General features: G+C 35.9%; 2 protein-coding genes across 3 annotated transcripts in view; both read right to left on the bottom strand.

The window, feature by feature from the left end:
• Window positions 1–19545, bottom strand: part of LOC133775298 (uncharacterized) — a 993905-nt gene that overhangs the window by 537422 nt on the left and 436938 nt on the right. The window lies entirely within an intron of this gene.
• Window positions 1930–19545, bottom strand: part of PLOD2 (procollagen-lysine,2-oxoglutarate 5-dioxygenase 2) — a 105923-nt gene continuing 88307 nt past the window's right edge. Inside the window, exons 12-20 of one of the 2 annotated variants that reach the window (XM_062213517.1) lie at window positions 15275–15400; window positions 12593–12734; window positions 10858–10920; window positions 9803–9916; window positions 6473–6538; window positions 5420–5524; window positions 3716–3862; window positions 3482–3607; window positions 1931–3314 (exon numbers count right to left, since the gene is read on the bottom strand). In XM_062213517.1, the coding sequence (XP_062069501.1) occupies window positions 3159–3314; window positions 3482–3607; window positions 3716–3862; window positions 5420–5524; window positions 6473–6538; window positions 9803–9916; window positions 10858–10920; window positions 12593–12734; window positions 15275–15400 (1045 nt within the window). In that variant the 3' untranslated portion in view covers window positions 1931–3158. Of the gene's footprint in view, window positions 3315–3481; window positions 3608–3715; window positions 3863–5419; window positions 5525–6472; window positions 6539–9802; window positions 9917–10857; window positions 10921–12592; window positions 12735–15274; window positions 15401–19545 lie in introns of both variants that reach the window. The other variant, XM_062213524.1, reaches the window with a different exon arrangement.

The following is a 19545-nucleotide window of genomic DNA, read 5'->3' as shown; positions in this document are numbered from 1 at the left end:
TGATTAATAGACTAGATTACTGCTGAAATATCTGTATTAGAGAAAATTATTCATATTGATTCCTGCATTCATTATAAACTAGAAAAAATGCCACCGTGATAGGCAAAGTTCCTTGGTAATGTATGCACACACATATGAATAGTTACCACTGACATCAATATACTTCCCTGAACTCAAATTAAATTAGTTATAAGAATATTATCCTTTGCTTACTATTTTTTCTATTAAACAATTTATCCACAAATAATTTCCACAGGATTACAGTAGCAAAGGTAGAAAATGTAAAAGGAGTAAGTCTCATTTACTTAGTGTCCAGCGTGTATTCCCTTCTTGAATATTTTCCAGAAAATTCTATACACACATGTGTTAGGAAACTGGAGCAGTTTTAGCCAGGTGGCCACATGGCCCAAACTCTGTGGTCAAGCTCCACCCCCATCCTAATGGGATTCACTGCTCCTGCTTCCCTGCCCACCTTCAGGCAAAGTTTTAAAAGGGCCTGTTCCTGAACACGTGCTTTCTTGGCCCTTCCCTCCTGCACTCTCTAGGTTCCTCTCTCTAGCCTCCTCCTCTGGTCTCTTGGCTCTCTCTCTCAGCTCCTCTCATCTCTGTTCTCTCTCTTCTCTCCTTGCTAGCTCCTCTCCTCTGTCTCTCTCTCTCTCTCTCTCTCTCTCTCATACTCTCTTTCTCTCTCTTTCCTTTCGCCGCCCCTTCACTCCGGTCTGTTTGGTGTTCCCCAGTAAACCCTTTCCCTTATTCTGGCGTTTGGTGTGTTTTGTGACGGCTAACATTAATATATAACAACATGTATCTTGTTTTTAATCTATATGATATCATATTCTAAATGGTGTGTGTGACAATCATTACAGATTTATCTCTTTGAGATATATGATTGCTATATATTCTGTATATATGTAGATAAATGCATATAATTCTTTAGAAAGACTACACGGCATTTAATACAACGAATGAATCAGTCTTCTGATGAGTATGTTTCAAGTTGCAGCTTTCTCTGTCCATCAAACCCACTTGCTTTCTATGTTTCAAAATTGTATGATCTAATCATGAGCAGTTTTCTTATTTTCCTCCACTAATTATGAATCATTTTTTCTAAAAGTACATTTTATATTCTTTTATGGAATCTGAATAACAAAGATGAAAAAATATGTTTGGTCAACTGCCTTGTTCCAACTTCTGGAAACACAGCATAAGATGAAGAGTCACAATAGCTGACCTCTCATAGACATCACAAGTAAAAGGAACTGCAAATAGGGGACATTAAACTAGCTTGCACAGGTTTATCAACCATAGTCTGTTTTGAGTGAGTGGCATCCACTCTATACCAATTGTCAAGGACTTTGAATATAATCCCTGAAGCACAGTGATGTAATTCAAAGCCATTACTAAAATTCTTTCTCACCCTAGAAGATGAATAGGAATTTATTTTAGTGTTGTGTCACCAAAGAAAAGAACAACAGTAGAACACAAGTTCTTTATTTCCTAAGTCCATCTCCTAGTAACTGTAATGTCTTGTTCATCACTATTTGCTCAGTGTTGGGAACAGCAATTGGCCTATAGTAGAGACTCAAAACACACCACTAACTTAATATATACTGAATAAACATTTGGTCTCTGTTTCCCCATTTGTAAAATGAGTTAGACCAAATCCCTATTCACTCCAAAGCTGAAGGTTTTGCAATTCAATTTATAATTAAATCAGAGGGATTTTGCTAAGTTAGATATTATTAAATCCACCAAGCAAAATGAAAAAAAAACATAGCCTTTACATCTAGGCGCCCTTTCAGACTATTCCAGCATGCATTCACTTCTAAAGATGTCACCAAAAATAAACAGAACAAGCACTCATTTTAAATTATTTTATTTTTCATAATTTTCCAACACATAGTGTTAGAAAAATGAATTTTGGCACCATGATTAAGAACTTATTTCAAGTTTAACCTTTAAATTAAAACCAGTAGCTACAATAAGGATATTTAAACCTTACTCAGAGAAATGGCAAAAAAAATCAAGTCAACAAATATTTTTGCTGGATAATTTTTTTAAAGTGAGATAGAGGGAAGAAAATAAAAAGACTTCAATGGGTAAAACAGATTATGCCTGGAAGAGAAAACAGCAAATAACCCTTCTCTCCCTCCCACCCTGCCCCTCCGCAGAAAAAAACTGAGAGAGAGGAAAAGGGCAAGAGGGAAAAAGCAAGGCTCAACAATTTTATTTTCCTGATACAAAATTCAAGTACTTAAAAATATCATAAAATGCACTGTTAATCTCAATGATTTTTTCTTTTTTCTCACTCTTTTCTAGAATGAAAAAGGAAACAAAACTTTAAAACAAAAAAAAAGCTGTTTTGATATAAGGACACTTGCTGATCTTCCTGATAATACTTTAAGGAAAGGCCTGAATGCTTTCCTAAATCCAACATCTACTTACAAGAAACCTTCTGGGAGGATCCATCTGCAGGAACATAAGATTTGATTTCTAATACAAATGTAAGATAATCTGTCTCTAAAATCTCAACAATGTTTTCAATGGATATGCTTCTTGGTTGTGTTTGCATTTTCTTGAGGAAAAACACTGCAATATTTCCTGTGTGTTCCCATAGTAATTATTGTAAAAGATCTGTCTGGATAGGTGGTCAAAAGTGTAATTAAATAACTGCATACAAATTTAGTCAAAATCAAATTTCTAAGGTTTCAAAACTTGCTAATTTTCATTTATATCCATTGTGTCTACATTTCCCCTTCATATTGATAAATAACATTCTCCCCAGACTTGTCTTAAATAAGAAAATATTATTTGTCACTTGACCATTTGTACCTGAATATTTTATCAACTTGAAAAACAAATTCAGAAACTCGTCATCATTCTCAGAGAGTAAAGCATAGAAATAAATATTTACTTTTTACTTTTACTTTTTTTTCTTCCTTTTCTTCTTTAACCTGTATTTCGAGGCTCAGAGCAGACATTAAGAAACATCAAACATTTTTTTTTTTATAAAAAGTTTTTCAAATGTTTGGCCCAAAGTGAAGTTGTTCTGTTGAAGTTATTTAAATATTCCTCTCATCTTCTCAAGCACAACTTCAAAGACATGTTCATGCCAATCATCCATTGCAAAAAATTCAATTCCATGAAAAGTAAATAACTTAGGGATCTATAAATGACACTGCAATGTATCTTGTTCCATTTTTAACAGGAAGTCCTTCATGCAAATGTGTAAGTCTCCCAGGATGCATGAAGCTCCAGCCTTTTCTTGGTGATTCAATAGAGCAATTGTACCTTAGAAATTTGCATCCACCTCCCTACAAAAGTAAAACAGATAAATATATCAGCTAACTATTTTTAATTTTTAATCAGCAACAGAATTCAAATCATGCTGTCTGAAGAGAATCTTTAAATAAGAAGCTAAGGGAAAGCCTTTTTTCATAATGACAGCTTTTGAAAAATCTAAAATAAAAGTCATAATTACCTGAAAATCTTCTCCCACGTTATTGAGTGCAATGTTGATGGTAAAGGTAGAAGCGTCATGGTGAGGACGGAGAGAACGCTGTCTTTCAGGGGAATACTTTACTACAAAATTCAGTAACGCAAAACCCTAAAAAGCAAAATAATCCAGTGGATTTGCTTAGCGATAAAAACAAGAAAAAACATATTTGTCTAAAAATTGGTAAAGAGTAGGCAGGAGTGGTTGAAGAAGTACTACCTTTGTATAATATCCTGCAAAGACCTTCAATGTAACCGGTGCAATAAACTCTCGGATAAAGTGAAGCCATACATTTTCCAGACCAATTTGCTTCATGTGGATATCATCAGTCGGGACATTTTCATAACCACCAGATATACGACTATCCTAGAAACAGCAAAAGTGACAACATAAAGTGTAACCCCACATGCAATTCACATTATCTTAGTATTGTTTTCAACCACTGATCATAATGGACAATAAAAGTTAACAGTTGTTCAATTATGACATACCATCTGCTTTAATTGTAAAACTTTTGAAATAACCTAGATATCATGGCTTTGCAAATATACCAATGATGAATCAAAGTATTGCAGTGGCAGCAGCCTCCTTTCATACTTTATTAAATGAATATATGAGGTACAAACAATAAATCCACTGAATTAACTTCCTAAGTTTTCATATTTCTCCTAAAAAGGAGAGTGCTTTAATTTTGTTTTTTTTATATGGCCCCTGCGGCAGCCTTAGCTGCTGGGTGGGTAGATCCTACTCACTACCCTATGGTCCACCAACCACTGAAAATAAGCTTTCCCTGCTAATGTGCCTCACTCCTATACATGACCCCAAAGTCTTATAACAACTGCTTTTCATTATTCCACAAACTACTGACTTCAAATTCTTCCTCATACTTTGAATTTTCCTCCCTGATCTGTTAACTAGTGAGGAGATATAACTGAGCAAATGCAGAAATATCCCAAGTACTGTGTTAAGACGCCTTTGTACTGTTAAACAACTGGCATTGGTGAGTTTTCACAGGAAAAGAAACACACTGAGGCCGGTGTGGCAGCTCACTAGGCTAATCCTCTGCCTGCGGCGCCGGCACACCCAGTTCTAGTCCCGGTCGGGGCACCGGATTCTGTCCCGGTTGCCCCTCTTCCAGGCCAGCTCTCTGCTGTGGCCCGGAGTGCAGTGGAGGATGGCCCAAGTGCTTGGGCCCGGCACCCGCATGGGAGACCGGGAGGAAGCACCCGGCTCCTGGCTTCGGATCAGCGCGATGCGCCAGCCACGGCGGCCATTGGAGGGTGAACCAATGGCAAAAAGGAAGACCTTTCTCTCTGTCTCTCTCTCTCTCACTGTCCACTCTGCCTGTCCAAAAAAAAAAAAGAAAAAGAAAAAGAAAAAGAAACACACTGAGCCACCTCCAGTCATATTTCTTGCTAAGTCTTTGTCAGTGAATTCATGTGCAAAACTGATTCACACCAAAGGCATTCAAATGCATGCCTCTTTCTTGCATTAATACAGAAAAACAGTTCTGACAGTAAACCGAAGAGTTTATCTCAACATCATCACTACAGCTCACTGTGAAAATACAAGGTCCACAAAGTGGCCTTGGAAAAGAACAGCATTACCCAGTAAGGACACACATCCCCTGGCCATCTGCAGCCTCAGGACAAGGACCCTCTCAGACCATTCAGGATCATTAGGTGCATAAATGAGAACTCAGGACCCAGACAGACTAAATGACTTCCTCAGTGTTCAATAATCAGCTAGGAGTAAAATTAGACTAAAACTAGAGTTCTCTGGAAACCCTTGCCCATGCAGTTCATTTAGGTCCAGGACTCAGCAAAATATAAAAACAAGGACGTATCCCCCCTGAACCCTCTGATTATTTACCCTCTGAACCACAGAAGACATTTCACTTCTTCATGTGAAATTTCAACTTACGTGATGTTTTCCCCCAGACCACTGGCCGTAATGCTCCATTTCCTGTACCAGTTCATCACAGGCTTTTTCAGAAAATATGGGGAACCAAAAGACATCTGGACAAGGCTATAAAACACAGCATCCTCATGAGAAGGTTCACTACATCTGTGTCTTAGTAAGTCTAAAATACTCCTTCCAGTATGCATAAATATTCTAAATGATTAAAACGTATTGTGCCATGGTTTAATTGGTAGAACTTCTTTTCTTAAGGTGCATAAAACAATGGTGCATCTCAGAATTGATGATACCTTATATCCTTGAAAATAAGACCTTACCAATACTCTTGAGGACTACACTAAACTATGGTTCACATTTTAAAAGACCTGAGAAACGAATCCAATTTCGTTCAAACTTTCATTGATAGAATTGTATACCTGAGATATGTCAATGATTCCTTATTTTTAGCAGTTTCAGAAAGCTACAATACTTGACAGAAATTTAAAAAAAAAAAAAAAAAACTGGTGTGGAGTCGACATTCAGTCCAGCAGTTATGACCCCAGCATCCCACACTGGCTTGCCTGGCTTTATTACAGACCTTAGCTTCCTACCATGCAGGCCGTGGGAGCAGCAGCAAGGGCTCACATAATTGTGTTGCTGCTTTCCAGTGGGAGACCTGAATTGTGTTTCTGACTCTTGGCTCAGAGTAAGGCCCCATCCCTGATGTTGCAGACATCTGAGGGGTGAACCAATAGAGTCGAGTCCTCTGTCCTGTCTTTCACTGTCTCTGCTTCTCAAATAAATATACTGCAGGAAAAAAATTAAAAACAAAAGGCATGATCTTAAACTTACTGTTAAAGCCACTGTCTACATTTTTACAACAATATGATTCTTAGGACTATATAATTGGTAATTAGTAATTAAACCATATAAATTTAACCTAAAGGATGTTTCTCCAGTTTCACATTTTCCATTATGTTCCAATATTAATAATATTGCCTTCTGGAAAACACAACAAAATGGTTTTTATATATGTATATATGTATATATATAAAACATAATAATTTCAATACAAACCTGTTCAACTATATTTTCAGTGAAAATCTTTGAATAATCACGGTTTATATACTTTTCCTTCCAGTCCTACCAAAAAAAATAAGTATTTGTATTAAGGCAAGTATCGTTTTCTAAATACTTGACTGGCAAATATAATCATAGATGTTAAACAAATTGTAAATAACGTGTGTATTGGACAAAATAGAAAATTTCACAAATGTTAACATTTTAATCTTTTCCTGATTTTTTGTATGCTCACATCATCTTATGAAACATAAAATTTTTATTTATGCAGTATTATACCTCAAGATAATTAAAACTGAGTAATCTTACAGTGACTAGATTTTTACTCTAAATATGTACATATTTAGCATATATGATTAGAAGTGAATAAGAAAATCCTACCAACAAATAACAGAAAAAAAATAATTAATACATTTACTGGCCTTATTTATACAAACTCTATGGTAAATTCTATTTTTATTTTTAAATGAATTTAATATTACTGCCTTCATTTTGGTTTTTAATATTTTCAAAGAATGATTATGGGGTAACTAACATTTGACTTCTTTTAATTAACAAAAGTAAGACATAAGGCCTTATACTAAAAAATGATTCCTCTTTATTAGCATGAACTTGATTTTCTTATTTGGCTCATCTCTGACACAGAAATCAGAACCCATGCTATCTCGATTTGGTTTTCAAATGTGAGCTAAAAAGTTGTTTCCCTGGGTCATCTTAAAATTCGGTATTTAGTTGGCATATATTAAAACATGAGTGATTTAAAATTAGAACAAAACAAAACAAAAAAAAACAAGTGACTAGCATTATGGCACAGGGTGGTAAGCTGCTATTTGTGATGCTGCTGGCACTCCATACTGGATCAACAGTTCAAGTCCCAGCTATTCCGATTCCAGTTCAGCTCCCTGCTAATGTGCCTGAGAAGGCAGAATGACCCAAGTACCTGAGCTCCCTCCACCCAGGTGGGAAATCCAAATTGAATTCCACATCGCTGGCTTCAGCCTGGCCCAACCCTGGCCAGTAGGGCCATTTAGGGAATGAACCAGCAGATGGAAAATCTTTCTCCTTCTGTCATTTTGCCTTTCAAATAAATAAAATGGATCTTTAAAAAAAAAAAAAAACTAAAAAAGAATCTCTTCCATAATGTAGGCTGTTTAACAAAATTTGGAACTTTCTCTTTACAAAGTACAGATATAAGGAGCCACTTAGGAAAAACTGAAGCATAGACATAATAATCACAATCAAAATATGCTTCCAAAAATATTGTCTAAAAATACACCTTTAAGGAAAAACAATTTAAAAATAAAAAATAAAATAGTTTTAAGGCTAGGTTTCAGAGGGGCTAATTTTTTATTACGAATTTTTGCCATTGTTAGTGTTGTGTATCTTTTTATATATATAACTCAGATATTTCTGATGTGGAGGAACCAAAACTCTCTTTAAATTCTTTAACAACTGATTTTGATACATACATAGTATATAATTTTAAGGATCAGGTTTTTACATTATCTCATTATTTCCTCTAAAATTTATTTGTGTTTCAATTCTAAAATATGCAAGAAAATAAAAAGTGAGCATTGCATGTAAGGAGCTACATTATTATTTCCTATATATCATTATTGATTTTTTTGGAAGTTAAGGATAAAGCTCCCGAAATTTTACATTAAGGCATTCACACTAAATTCTCATTTCAGACCACATTTTAAACTGTGAGTACAAGTGACTCCACTAATTTCCTAGGAAACTGATAATAGGATAATAAGTATTTTATCCCTCAGCATATTGATTAGGCTAATTCAGCAAAGAACAAAGAAAGTAATGAAAAGTAAATTAGTTTCTATTCAATTCTGCCATTTCATCTCATACTCTCCAAAGACTTGAATTCTTACATAAACGTTCACAATTCAGGATATGATTTAGTACATCTTACCTGGAACCTAATATTATCTAAAAAAACAAATAATCCTTGTTCTTAAATACCAAGAAAGGCAATGCCAAAGCAAAATTTGGAATTTCACCCGCACTATAAAAACAAATCTCTATTCAATTCTACTAGTATGAAAGGTGAAGAAATTCAGCTAAAATGGAAAAAAAGTACTTTTAAAACACTAAAATGTCAAAAGATAATCTTTTTTACTATTGAACAGAGTATTCAGAGGCCATTAGGTTTATTATTTCCAGGTCTTAACTATTCCTACAAAATAAAGGGCAATTCTTGTCAGGTAGATTTAGTCTCACTAGTTTAAAGTTTTCATTATTGGCAACAGTAATTTAGAAGAGTATTTTCCTCCCTTGAATAAATGTACCAATATAAGAAAAGATGTCCCTGAAAAACAAAACAAAAAAAGTCCTAATTATTGTATGAGGAACTTCAGATACTTCAAGGGGAAAATAAATAAAAGAGTAAGTATATTTTGAGTTAAAAATTCTGATATCTAGCTTTTTCATAAAAAGCACTTTCCATGAATTTTCAAAGCTCTCCGATCACTCAAATCTGTTTAAAAAGAAAAAAAAAAGGAAAGATAGAGAAAAACTTTTAGACTTAAAGGAAGCCGTGTCCTCAAGTGCAAGCCATCTGCATATGCTGAATCAGCTTGCTCTGTAATTTTTCTGTGGCTCTTTGTTATAAAAAACTGGGGGCCAGCGCCATGGCTCACTTGGTTAATCCTCCACCTGCAGCGCCAGATTCTGTCCCGGTTGCTCCTCTTTGAGTCCAGCTCTCTGCTGTGGCCCGGGAAGCGTAGTGGAGGATGGCCCAAGTGCTTGGGCCCCTGCACTCGCATGGAAGACCAGGAGGAAGTACCTGGCTCCTGGCTTTGGATCAGTGCAATGCCAGCTGTGGTGGCCATTTGGGGAGTGAACCAATGGAAGGAAGACCTTTCTCTCTGTCTCTCTCTTTCTCTCTCTCTCTCTCACTGTCTGTAACTCTACCTGTCACATAAATAAAAAAAAAATTTTTAAATAACTTTTCAAGAACAAAATAACAAAATGATAAGATAGCAAGTATTTTCCCAAACTACCCTCTTAAATTTTTTTCCTAAAAATCAATTATCATTATATATGAGCTATTTGTAAAATCCTTCTGAAACTGCAATTAAAAATTTGGGTACTGTTTTTAAACATGTAAAGCCAATACTGAGAGAAATTAAACAAATATATAATTCCCTTCCCTAAACCATATATATGTCTTTATTTATTTCAGTTTAGATTTACTCTATAGATCATGAAATATATTATTTCACTTTCTAAACATTCTCTTACCTAATTTTCCTATTACTACCCATTATAGGACAACTAGAAAAGCTATAAAGCTGGATATGAAATACATACCACAGGATTTTCAAATATTTGCCAGAGGTCATTGTTATAATGGGATATATTGTAATTTGCAGTTGATAATATCCTTCCAAATTCATGTCTGTTAGAAATGTACATAAACATACCCTATATGTCAAGAAATAATAATATTAACCTTAGAGAAAAATACAAAGAGTAAAAGTAACCTTAGAAAAAGTATACAGATGTTAATTTCAACTTTTACATTTCATTCATGAATGTAAGTCTTTCTTTTTCAAGTAAAACATGCATGACAAGATAAAAGAAAATTTTGATTGTGAACTTGGTCACCACACAAAACTAATTTAAAGTAGTACTGATGTACAACTGAAAAAAAGAATGGATTGCTTTTGTGCCTTTCTCATTGAACCTAGAAAAAAATCCTGTTTGAAAGCAGAAATACTTTTGATACTTTTGATACACCAAAGTGTAATGAATTGTCCTTCTTTTTGCTTCTTTTCCCTCCAGAGAAGACAATATCACATTTTTAACAAGAATCAATATTATTTCATCAATCTACTTTATTATGTTATTGTTCTAATATTTATAAAGACTGAACACAGAAATTAGTCACATACTATAAAACCATCTACAGAAAACCAGTTTCATATCCTTGCCCTAAATCAAATCAGTGTGGTAAACAGCACTGAGGACAAGTGGTTTCTATTTTGCACCTGTTTTAATGATAAAAACAAGTTAGTGATTAATTAAAAAAAATGATGAAGAGTACTCAAACTTCATTTTAATCAAGATGTATTTTATATCATACCTATTCCTAACTCATCTCCCCCTTTAAAAAGAGAAGATACCTAGAAAATCAAGTAAAAAGGACATTTTATGGTTGACCTGTCAATCACCTCAAAGAACCAAGCATTGACAATCACACAAGGTCACCCACTCAAATCACACAACACACATTGCAGATGGCTAATCCATGAATACTAAACATTTTACCAAGCCAAACCAAAGAAGGCTCTTAAATAAAGTTTACTCCTAGGTAATATACCAAATCTATCATTAATTAAATAAAAAATAAATAAAAATAACACCTTTGGGGGGCTGAGCATTTGGAATGTTTCCGGAGTAGGGGAGTCTTTTTCCCTTTGTAGGGTCTAAAATGAAGAGAAGCATTGGGTAAGTCGACCTGTAATACTCTCTCAGGTATTCTTTGGTAAGTAAAAACAGCAGCTCTTGAACAAAAGCTGACATTCTGAAATGTCCTTCATACAACATGCAGAACAAGCAAAGCTTATAGCGCGTACAAACAAAACCCTCAGCCTTTTCAGCCCTTTATTTCCTTTTTTTTTTTTTTTTTTTTTGGCAGGGATGTGTGTTGGGTGGGGGATCACATATAAATCCAAGCTCATTCCTTAGTAGAACTTTCATTAGACACATAATTAAGACAAAGAAAACATGAGTGAGAGAGGCCATTCCAGGATGCGCTGTTGACTCAAATCAGCCAAAGATGAGCACAAAATACAGTCAAAGGTATGGAGGATGTTCAATAATAATAACGGATATAGATTTGTAGGAAAACAAACATCCAAACAACACATGCCTTGTTAAACTAAGAAAAAAAAAAATACTTGCCAACTTTTCTGATTTTTCCTGAAGGCACAATTGCCCACATAAATTTGGAAATAAAATAACTCAATCATTTCTAAAACAGAAAATCATATAAATATGTCTTACAACATATTTATACATTTAAAGATATGTTTCCTTCAATCAGTTGCATTTTATAATGAATGTATATTTGTAGAACAGCAAGGCATCATTAGTTTTTCTCATAGATGGAATATACTATGTATCTCAATCCTTCTCTCAACTTAGTAGTAAAGAAACTGCTTTTTCAGAATTGGTGTCTAATGGTGATATAAAGTAAACCTAGTTACAGACAATACAGACACTGGTTTCAAAACAAAAATGCGTTCTTAACCCATTAGGTCTCATCATCCTATATATAAAATTTTAATTGAATAATAAATATACCACATGGTAACTTTGAAATAAATATTGTATCACTGAAATATTTTCAGAATTGAAAACTCGGTTAAAAGTAAAATTATTATTTCACCCAGGCTTAGTCTAATTGATTTTAATTAGGTTGAATATTCCATACAGAATTTCATATGGCAGAAAAGATGTATTTCTAAAAGCAAAACTCATTTGTAACAATTCCATCTTTGTTAACTGAATCTACTGGGTTACTTAAAAGCCTGCCTGGGCCGGCGCCATGGCTCACTTGGTTAGTCCTCCACCTGCGGTGCCGGCACCCCTTATGGGTGCCGGGTTCTAGTCCTGGTTGCCCCTCTTCCAGTCCAGCTCTCTGCTGTGGCCTGGGGGGCAGTGGAGGATGGCCCAAGTGCTTTGGCCCCTACTCCAGCATGGGAGACCAGAAGGAAGCACCTGGCTCCTGGCTTCGGATCGACACAGAGCCAGCCATAGCAGCCATTTGGGTAGTGAACCAACGGAAGGAAGACCTTTCTCTGTCTGTCTCTCTATTACTCTACCTGTCAAATAAATTAAAAAAAAAAAAAAAAATTCTAAAAAAAAAAAAGGTCAGCCTGACCATCTAATCCAATCTTTCTGAAATTGTTTCTAAGGTAAATGTTGAGAAATTATTCTCCAAAACTGTTCTCAAGTTTTCAATACACAATCAAAAAAATTGGCTAGTACTTACAAATTAGAAAGAAAAAGGGCAAAAAACACAGTGACACGACCACTGGTAAAGCAAGCCATCTTCACGGCAACATTCAAGCCTGCCATCACTGCTTCTCTTACCATTTCTCTAGCATTTCGGCAAAGAGCCATATCAGGATCCAATTTATCACGAACAAAGTAGTTTCTTTCATTCATCTCTGAGCGGAGAGTCTTTCCTTTAATTAAGTACACATTAGCTATGTAGGGGACATTCCATATTCCTCTGAAAGTAAACAGAAGACATCCCAAAATACCACAAACACAGAAATTTTAAGTTTTACTTTGTATTTCTAAAATAAATACTTGTGTTTTTTAATTACATAAACTAAGAGACCAACATTGCCTTTAATATTTGACATTATATGAGATTTTTTGGTATCTAGAATATTTTGATGACATTTAGGAGACAAGCCACTCTAAATCTAGATAAACTTGAGTTTAGAGTTGGTATTTCTTTAGTGTTTTTGGCTGTCATCTCTTAATTATATTGCTGTTACAGCATACTATTCCACTGCACAGAATGTGTTTCCAATTAACATTAAAAGTTTGATAGAAAAAATAGTAATCAACAGTGGCACATTACCGCTGACTCATATGGCTGCCCAGAGCTGTTAGTGTCAAGTCCATGTGCAGTGACTTCACACTGGAAACTTGCTATCAGCCAGGGTAGAGGTATTTATACCACAGAAACTGGCAAACACTATAAATGAGGGCATAGAGCCAGTTGTTAGACATTTACCAGGACACCATTGATGGATAAAGCCTAAAATTATCCTAAATCATACTGTCTTGAAATTCATTAAGTCACCTGAAATCTTCTATGGAAAGGGAAGATATGAAGATGCACAGCTAGAAAAGTAAAAGCATTTGGAGACTCTGTCCTTCAATCTTTCCCACACGTACCTCCTTACTCTGAAAATGATTCATTTTCTCAGAAGAGAATAAGAAAATTGCTTGAAGGGCTGTGCCTGTTACTTTTAGAGAACAGAAAGGGAAGATCTTGACCAAGAAAATGTAGCTGGATATTAAAAAGAATATGGTATCATTTTGTTTTACTAGACCAGCTTTAAAGAAAATATCTTAAGGCCGGCGCCGTGGCTTAACAGGCTAATCCTCCACCTTGCGGCGCCAGCACACCGGGTTCTAGTCCCGGTTGGGGCGCTGGATTCTATCCCGGTTGCCCCTCTTCCAGGCCAGCTCTCTGCTATGGACCGGGAAGGCAGTGGAGGATGGCCCAAGTCCTTGGGCCCTGCACCCACATGGGAGACCAGGAGAAGCACCTGGCTCCTGGCTTAGGATCAGCGCGATGCGCCGGCCGCAGCGGCCATTGGAGGGTGAACCAATGGCAAAAAGGAAGACCTTTCTCTCTGTCTCTCTCTCTCACTATCCACTCTGCCTGTCAGAAAAAAAAAAAAAAAAATCTTAAGTACCCAAGGTATGAGGTGAACTCAGAAACTAATCACTGGTGAAGTGTGCAGTGCTTCAATTTTGAACGGAAAATATACACACACAAACATGCACACATCGTAAGTTATCATTCCTTTTTGTGGCTTTTGGATCGAAGCTAGAGTAAAAACCTCTACCCCATACAATATTTTCCGTACACATTAGACAACACTGAGATTGAACAAAAATAAAGAAAGAAAGAAATCACCAGTGCCCAAGACAAAATGAAAGATACATTCTCTATTGCACTTTTGTGAGACTCATTTCTGCCATACCTAAACATACTATCAGGCATACAGTCTACACAAATCATCCTGAAATAAAAAAAAGACTGTGAACAACAGAACAGGATCTCAACAGTGTTTTCTGCACCATCAAGCTTTCCAACTGCAGCCAACAGAAGCCTTTAGCATATTTACATCACTCCACTTTTAAGCTTTCCCAAACAATCACCATTTTCCAAGCAAAGCATAATTTCATCACCCAACTGTACAAAGAAAATCTGGTTGATTTTTCTAAGTATAAGGGTACATCTTTTAAGTCATGAGAATATTCTTTTCCTCTTTAACTGGGCTGACATGGTGTAGAATGAAGGCGAAGCACTTGGAGACTCAATCACTCCAGTCCATAATCAAGTTTAAAAAGAGAATGAAGTTCCTTCCTGTTAATATCTTCGCAAAATCATTTCAATTGTGATTACGTTTCTGTTCAAAAAGCACCCACTGTAGGCTTTGAAATAAGCATTAAGCATGCACACTCTCTGTAGCATATACAACCTCTGTAATCTCTAAAAACGAGAATCAGAAATTGGTGAAGAAACCTATCTTTAAAGCAGAATATTAGCTGGTTCACATAAAAAGCTCACATAACAAGGAAGGCTAGAAAGTTTTGGTTATTGGTGCTACTATTGTTTACTTATTTATAAATTTTAAGAGCTTTCAAAACAACCCTTAATCGAGGCTATTAAATAAATTAGCTGAAATACATGTGCTTTTCAAACTGTTAACTAAAGAACATTACTTTTCTATGAATCATGAGTTGAGTGCCCAAAGTATACAATTATTATCTCTCAGTATTTCCCACAATGAATCTGTTCCTTTGAAGATTTAGAACTTCAAAAGCTTTTTTTTTTTTTTTAGTTTTATACCAGGATTTCAGGATTTCAATTTTGAGACCAATATTTTAGGAACTCAAATATATGTTAAATTTCCATTAAACATAAAAGACATAAATAGCAACAAAATTCAAGTATTATTAGGAAGGCTGCATCTTTAGATTATGGTATTTTACATCAAAAAGTTAAATCAAGTAACCTACACTCTTTTCCCCTGCACAATGTCCACATAATCTTCAGATCTAGCATAATAGCCATCAGGACTCAATGCTCCCCAGAAGTTGGACCACAGCTTTCCATGCCGAGTTACAAGAGGAGCAATGATCTTCCTAAAGAGAGAAAAAATCGTGTAATTACTTAATTTTAAATTAGCAAAGAATCATGTGTTTGGGGTTTAGCATAACAGATAAAATAATAAAGCTCATTTAACATACATGAAGTCAATCCAAAAGAAGAAAAATTTATTTCTAGCATCTTTTCTTAAATGAGCACACCACTAATTTTCAATCATTTTCCTAAAAAGAGTAACAAAAAGGAAAAAACTCTTGAAAATGCTAATAAAATATAAAAATGACTTTTAAAGGCTTCTCACTTACATCTAAGAGAGTGAAACTGCCTAAATTACTTATTTTTGTGTCAATTCAAGTATTTCAGAAATTATGCTAAGTGAAATCAAATACTTTCATAGTCAATGAGCAGACAGAACAGCCTCTGGTGCGTTAAAGAATCCAATAAATGTTTGCTGAATGGAAACACCATGAATGAAATAGGCTGGGTCTTTGGTAAGTAGGTCAGTTTTCCTAAAATTAATTCCGAAATTATTTTAAAGTATGTTTCCTTTTTTTTTTTTCCTGGTTTTTTTAAATGTTTTAAATGGGTTGTGGTTATAATAATTAAGCCCTAGCAACACTGAACACTTCTGGCTCTTTAAACAAACTAGAAGATAACTGCCTGCTTTGTGGTTTGAATGTCTCCTCTAAAACTCAGGTTGAAATGTAATTGCCATTGTGATGCTACTGACAGGAGGGATGCTTTAAGAGGCTATCATAGGGCTGGCACTGTGGCTTAATGGGCTAAGCTGCCGCCTACAGTGCTGGCAACCCATATGGGTGCCGGTTCAAGTCCAGGCTGCTCCACTTCCAATCCAATTCTCTGCTATGGCCTAGGAAAACAGTGGAAGATGTCTCAAGCATTTGGGCCCCTGCAATCATGTGGGAGACCCAGAAGAAGCTCCTGGCTCCTGGCTTTGGATCAGCATAGCTCCCAGCCATTGAGGTCACATGGGGAGTGAACCAGAGGATGAAAGACCCCTCTCTTTTCTCTCTCTCTGCCTCTCTGTAACTTTGCCTTTCAAATAAAATAAATAAATATTTAAAAAAAATAAAAAAGAGGAGGGACCTGCACTATGGCACAGTGCTGCAGTGGGTTAACACCCTGGCCTGCAGTGCTGGCATCCCATATGGGTAACAGTTCAAAACCCAGCTGCTCCATTTCCGATCCAGCTCTCTGCTGTGGCCTGGGAAAGCACTAGAAGGCGGCCCAAGCGCTTGGACCCCTGCAGCCGTGTGGAGACCCGGAAGAAGCTCCTGGCTCCTGGCTTCAGATCGGCGTAGCTCCAGCTGTTGCCTCTCCTCTCTCTGTATAACTCTGACTTTCAAATAAATAAATAAACTTTTAAAAACAATAAAAAATTAGAAAAGAAGCAATCATGCCACAGGAGCAGCATCATACATCGTGAATGGATGAAGGTGCTATCTTAAGAACGGGTTAAGACACAGAAAGAAGGCCTTCCTCAGATGTAGCCTCTCGATCTTGGACTCCCCAAACTCCAGGACCATAAGCCAAATAAACGTCTATTGACGATAGTTGACACAATGTGCGGTTTTCAGTTATAGCAACAGAAAGCAGATTAAGCCACTGCCTTAGTGTTCGTCTCATTAGGACCAGGAAAACAAGGGCTCCTTTGAGACAACATATGTTACAAATTTAAAACATACCAGATTTCTCTTCAGGGAAATGTAATTTATAATTTCAATATTTTCCAAATGAGATAACAAAATCTGAGGTTCCTGTAGAATTCTAAATCCAGCAGTGCCACCCATTTCCCTACAAAAGGTTCAGCCAATTCCTGCAAGAGGTTATGGATCAAGCATTCTCAAAAAAAAAAAAAAAAAAAAAAAAAAAAAAAAAAAAAAAAACCTGATGGCTTTTTCTCTTACATACACAAAAGTTAAATAAAACAGATAAATTCACAACATGCAGAACAGTGATTTGGATTCATTTTCCCATCTCTTTTAAAATAAGACATTAACCCAGAAACACAAATTTAGCTTGATTTAGAATGGCTACAATTTTAGAAATAGCTTTAATTAGAATAAACATGTATACATTAATTTAGGAATGTATTAATCAATGTCAATAACATCCAAGATCAAATATTTAATAGAAAAAAATCTAGAAATTTGTAAACTCGGTGCCTCCTTAACAAGTTTGGACCAAGAAGGCTAGAAAGTCAAAATCCATCTGCTATATGCCTCTATATTTTGAGAATGGAAATGTAAGTCCAAAAGGAAGAGAATGAATTGTACAATAATTGAAGGAGTAAAATTTGGAGCAAGGCAGAAATAATAGAGATGGGAAGAGGTGTGGGAATAAAAGATGCCCAAGATGCATCTCATTCTCTCTCCATCTACCCTTCAGTCAAGTCCACTAAGTTTCTCATGGAAACAGCATGCGTGGATTTGAGGTAGGAACTCTAAGGTATCACATGAACTAAACCTTTGATAATCATCAGAAATATGTGGAATTAGAGACATCACCTGCATTTTACTCACTCTTCAAAGGGCAAGGGACCAAGAAGACAGCTGAGTTCCTTAAGAAGGAAATTTTATTTTCAGAAGGTTTAAGACATTGAATTAATTTTAAGGAGGGGATATTATTAAACACACAGTGTGAATTCATTACATATTTCACAAAGACAAGAATTAATCAATACCTTATCAAAATGTCATAAAATAAAAAATGTTAAATATTAAAAGCAGATGTGCATTTCACATTGGTGCATTTAAAATTAAGAGGAAATCAGCAATGGAAATTCAGGAAACTAATATTGAATTTCACCAGGTTTTAAGAACAACAAATTCCATTCTATCACCTATCTCCACAGCATCCAAACTGATTTTCCTTGCCAAGTCTTATTCATGTGCCTTGGAAAATCACCTGCAATTTACTGTCAACAGAGACAGGTTAAGTATCTGTTGAAAGTTATATAAAGAGGCTAAACTACAGAGTGCTATTGAGAGGTCCAGTATCTTGAAGTAAAAACTGAATTCTCAAATTCACCATTTCTAGTTATATATCAGGAAAACATAATATAGCATGACACATTTCCCATGTATAGTTATTAAGAAAAACAGTTCTTTAATACATATAACCATATCTCCAACATAATAAGCACTCATTAAAAGTAGAATATTATGAGTAGTAATAACAGCATTAAGTAGTAGTAGCAATAATATTAACAAATGAAGATTAATATGACTACAAGCTGACATTTATGTTGTATTTTTTCCACTTCAATTCAGTTAAGCATAAATAGGCAGTGTTCAGTGGTAATTGATTCAATAGTAAATAAAGCTACAAATCTGGCTTTGAATGATTTGTATCTCTAAAATTTCATTCAGATTAGAAAAAGTATAAATCTGTATTCAGGGGGCCATGCTGTGGCACAGCAAATTACAGCCCTGGCTGGCAGCACCAGCATTCCCTATGGGTGCCGGTTTGAGTCCTGGCTGTTCCACTTCCAATCCAGCTCCCTGCTAATGTGCCTGAGAAAGCAGTGGAATTGTGGTGCAGGTCTTTGGGTCCCTGCACCCACGTGGGAGACCTGGAGGAAGCTCCTGGCTCCAATCTGGCCCATCCCCAGTCATTTCGGCCACTCGGGGAGCGGACCAGCAGATGAAAAAACTCTAGCTCTACCTCTCTCTGTAGCTCTACCTTTCAAATAAATGAAATAAATCTTTAAAAAAAAGTATGCAAGCTTTTTTTTTAATTTCTAGTTTATTATAGAGGCAGATAGACACCTCCCATCCATTGGTTCACTCCCCAAATACCCAGAATGGCCAGTGCCAGAGATAAGAGTCAGAACGCAATTCAGGTCTCAGTGTGCAAGGTACCCAATTACTTGACTCTTCAATGTTTCTCCCACGTTTCCATAAGCAGGAAGCTAAAGCTAGGAGCTGGAATTGGGAACCAAACTCAGGGAACTACAATGTGATTCACACCTGCCCCTGCAATAAAATTTTAAATTACAAAGGTTGGGAAATTCTACTTTTAAAATAAAACAAGAGAGGGGTTGGGGTTGTGGTGTACTAGGCTAAGCCTCTGTCTGCGACGCCAGCATACCATGAGTGCCAGTTCTAGACTCAGCTGCACCTCTTCTGATCCAGCTCTCTGTTATGGCTTGGGAAAGCAC

The sequence above is a fragment of the Lepus europaeus genome, chromosome 2 (assembly GCF_033115175.1).
Source record: "Lepus europaeus isolate LE1 chromosome 2, mLepTim1.pri, whole genome shotgun sequence".
Taxonomy (NCBI): Eukaryota; Metazoa; Chordata; class Mammalia; order Lagomorpha; family Leporidae; genus Lepus; species Lepus europaeus.
The sequence above is the reverse complement of the archived record's forward strand: the minus strand, read 5'-3'. Positions and strand labels throughout refer to the sequence as shown.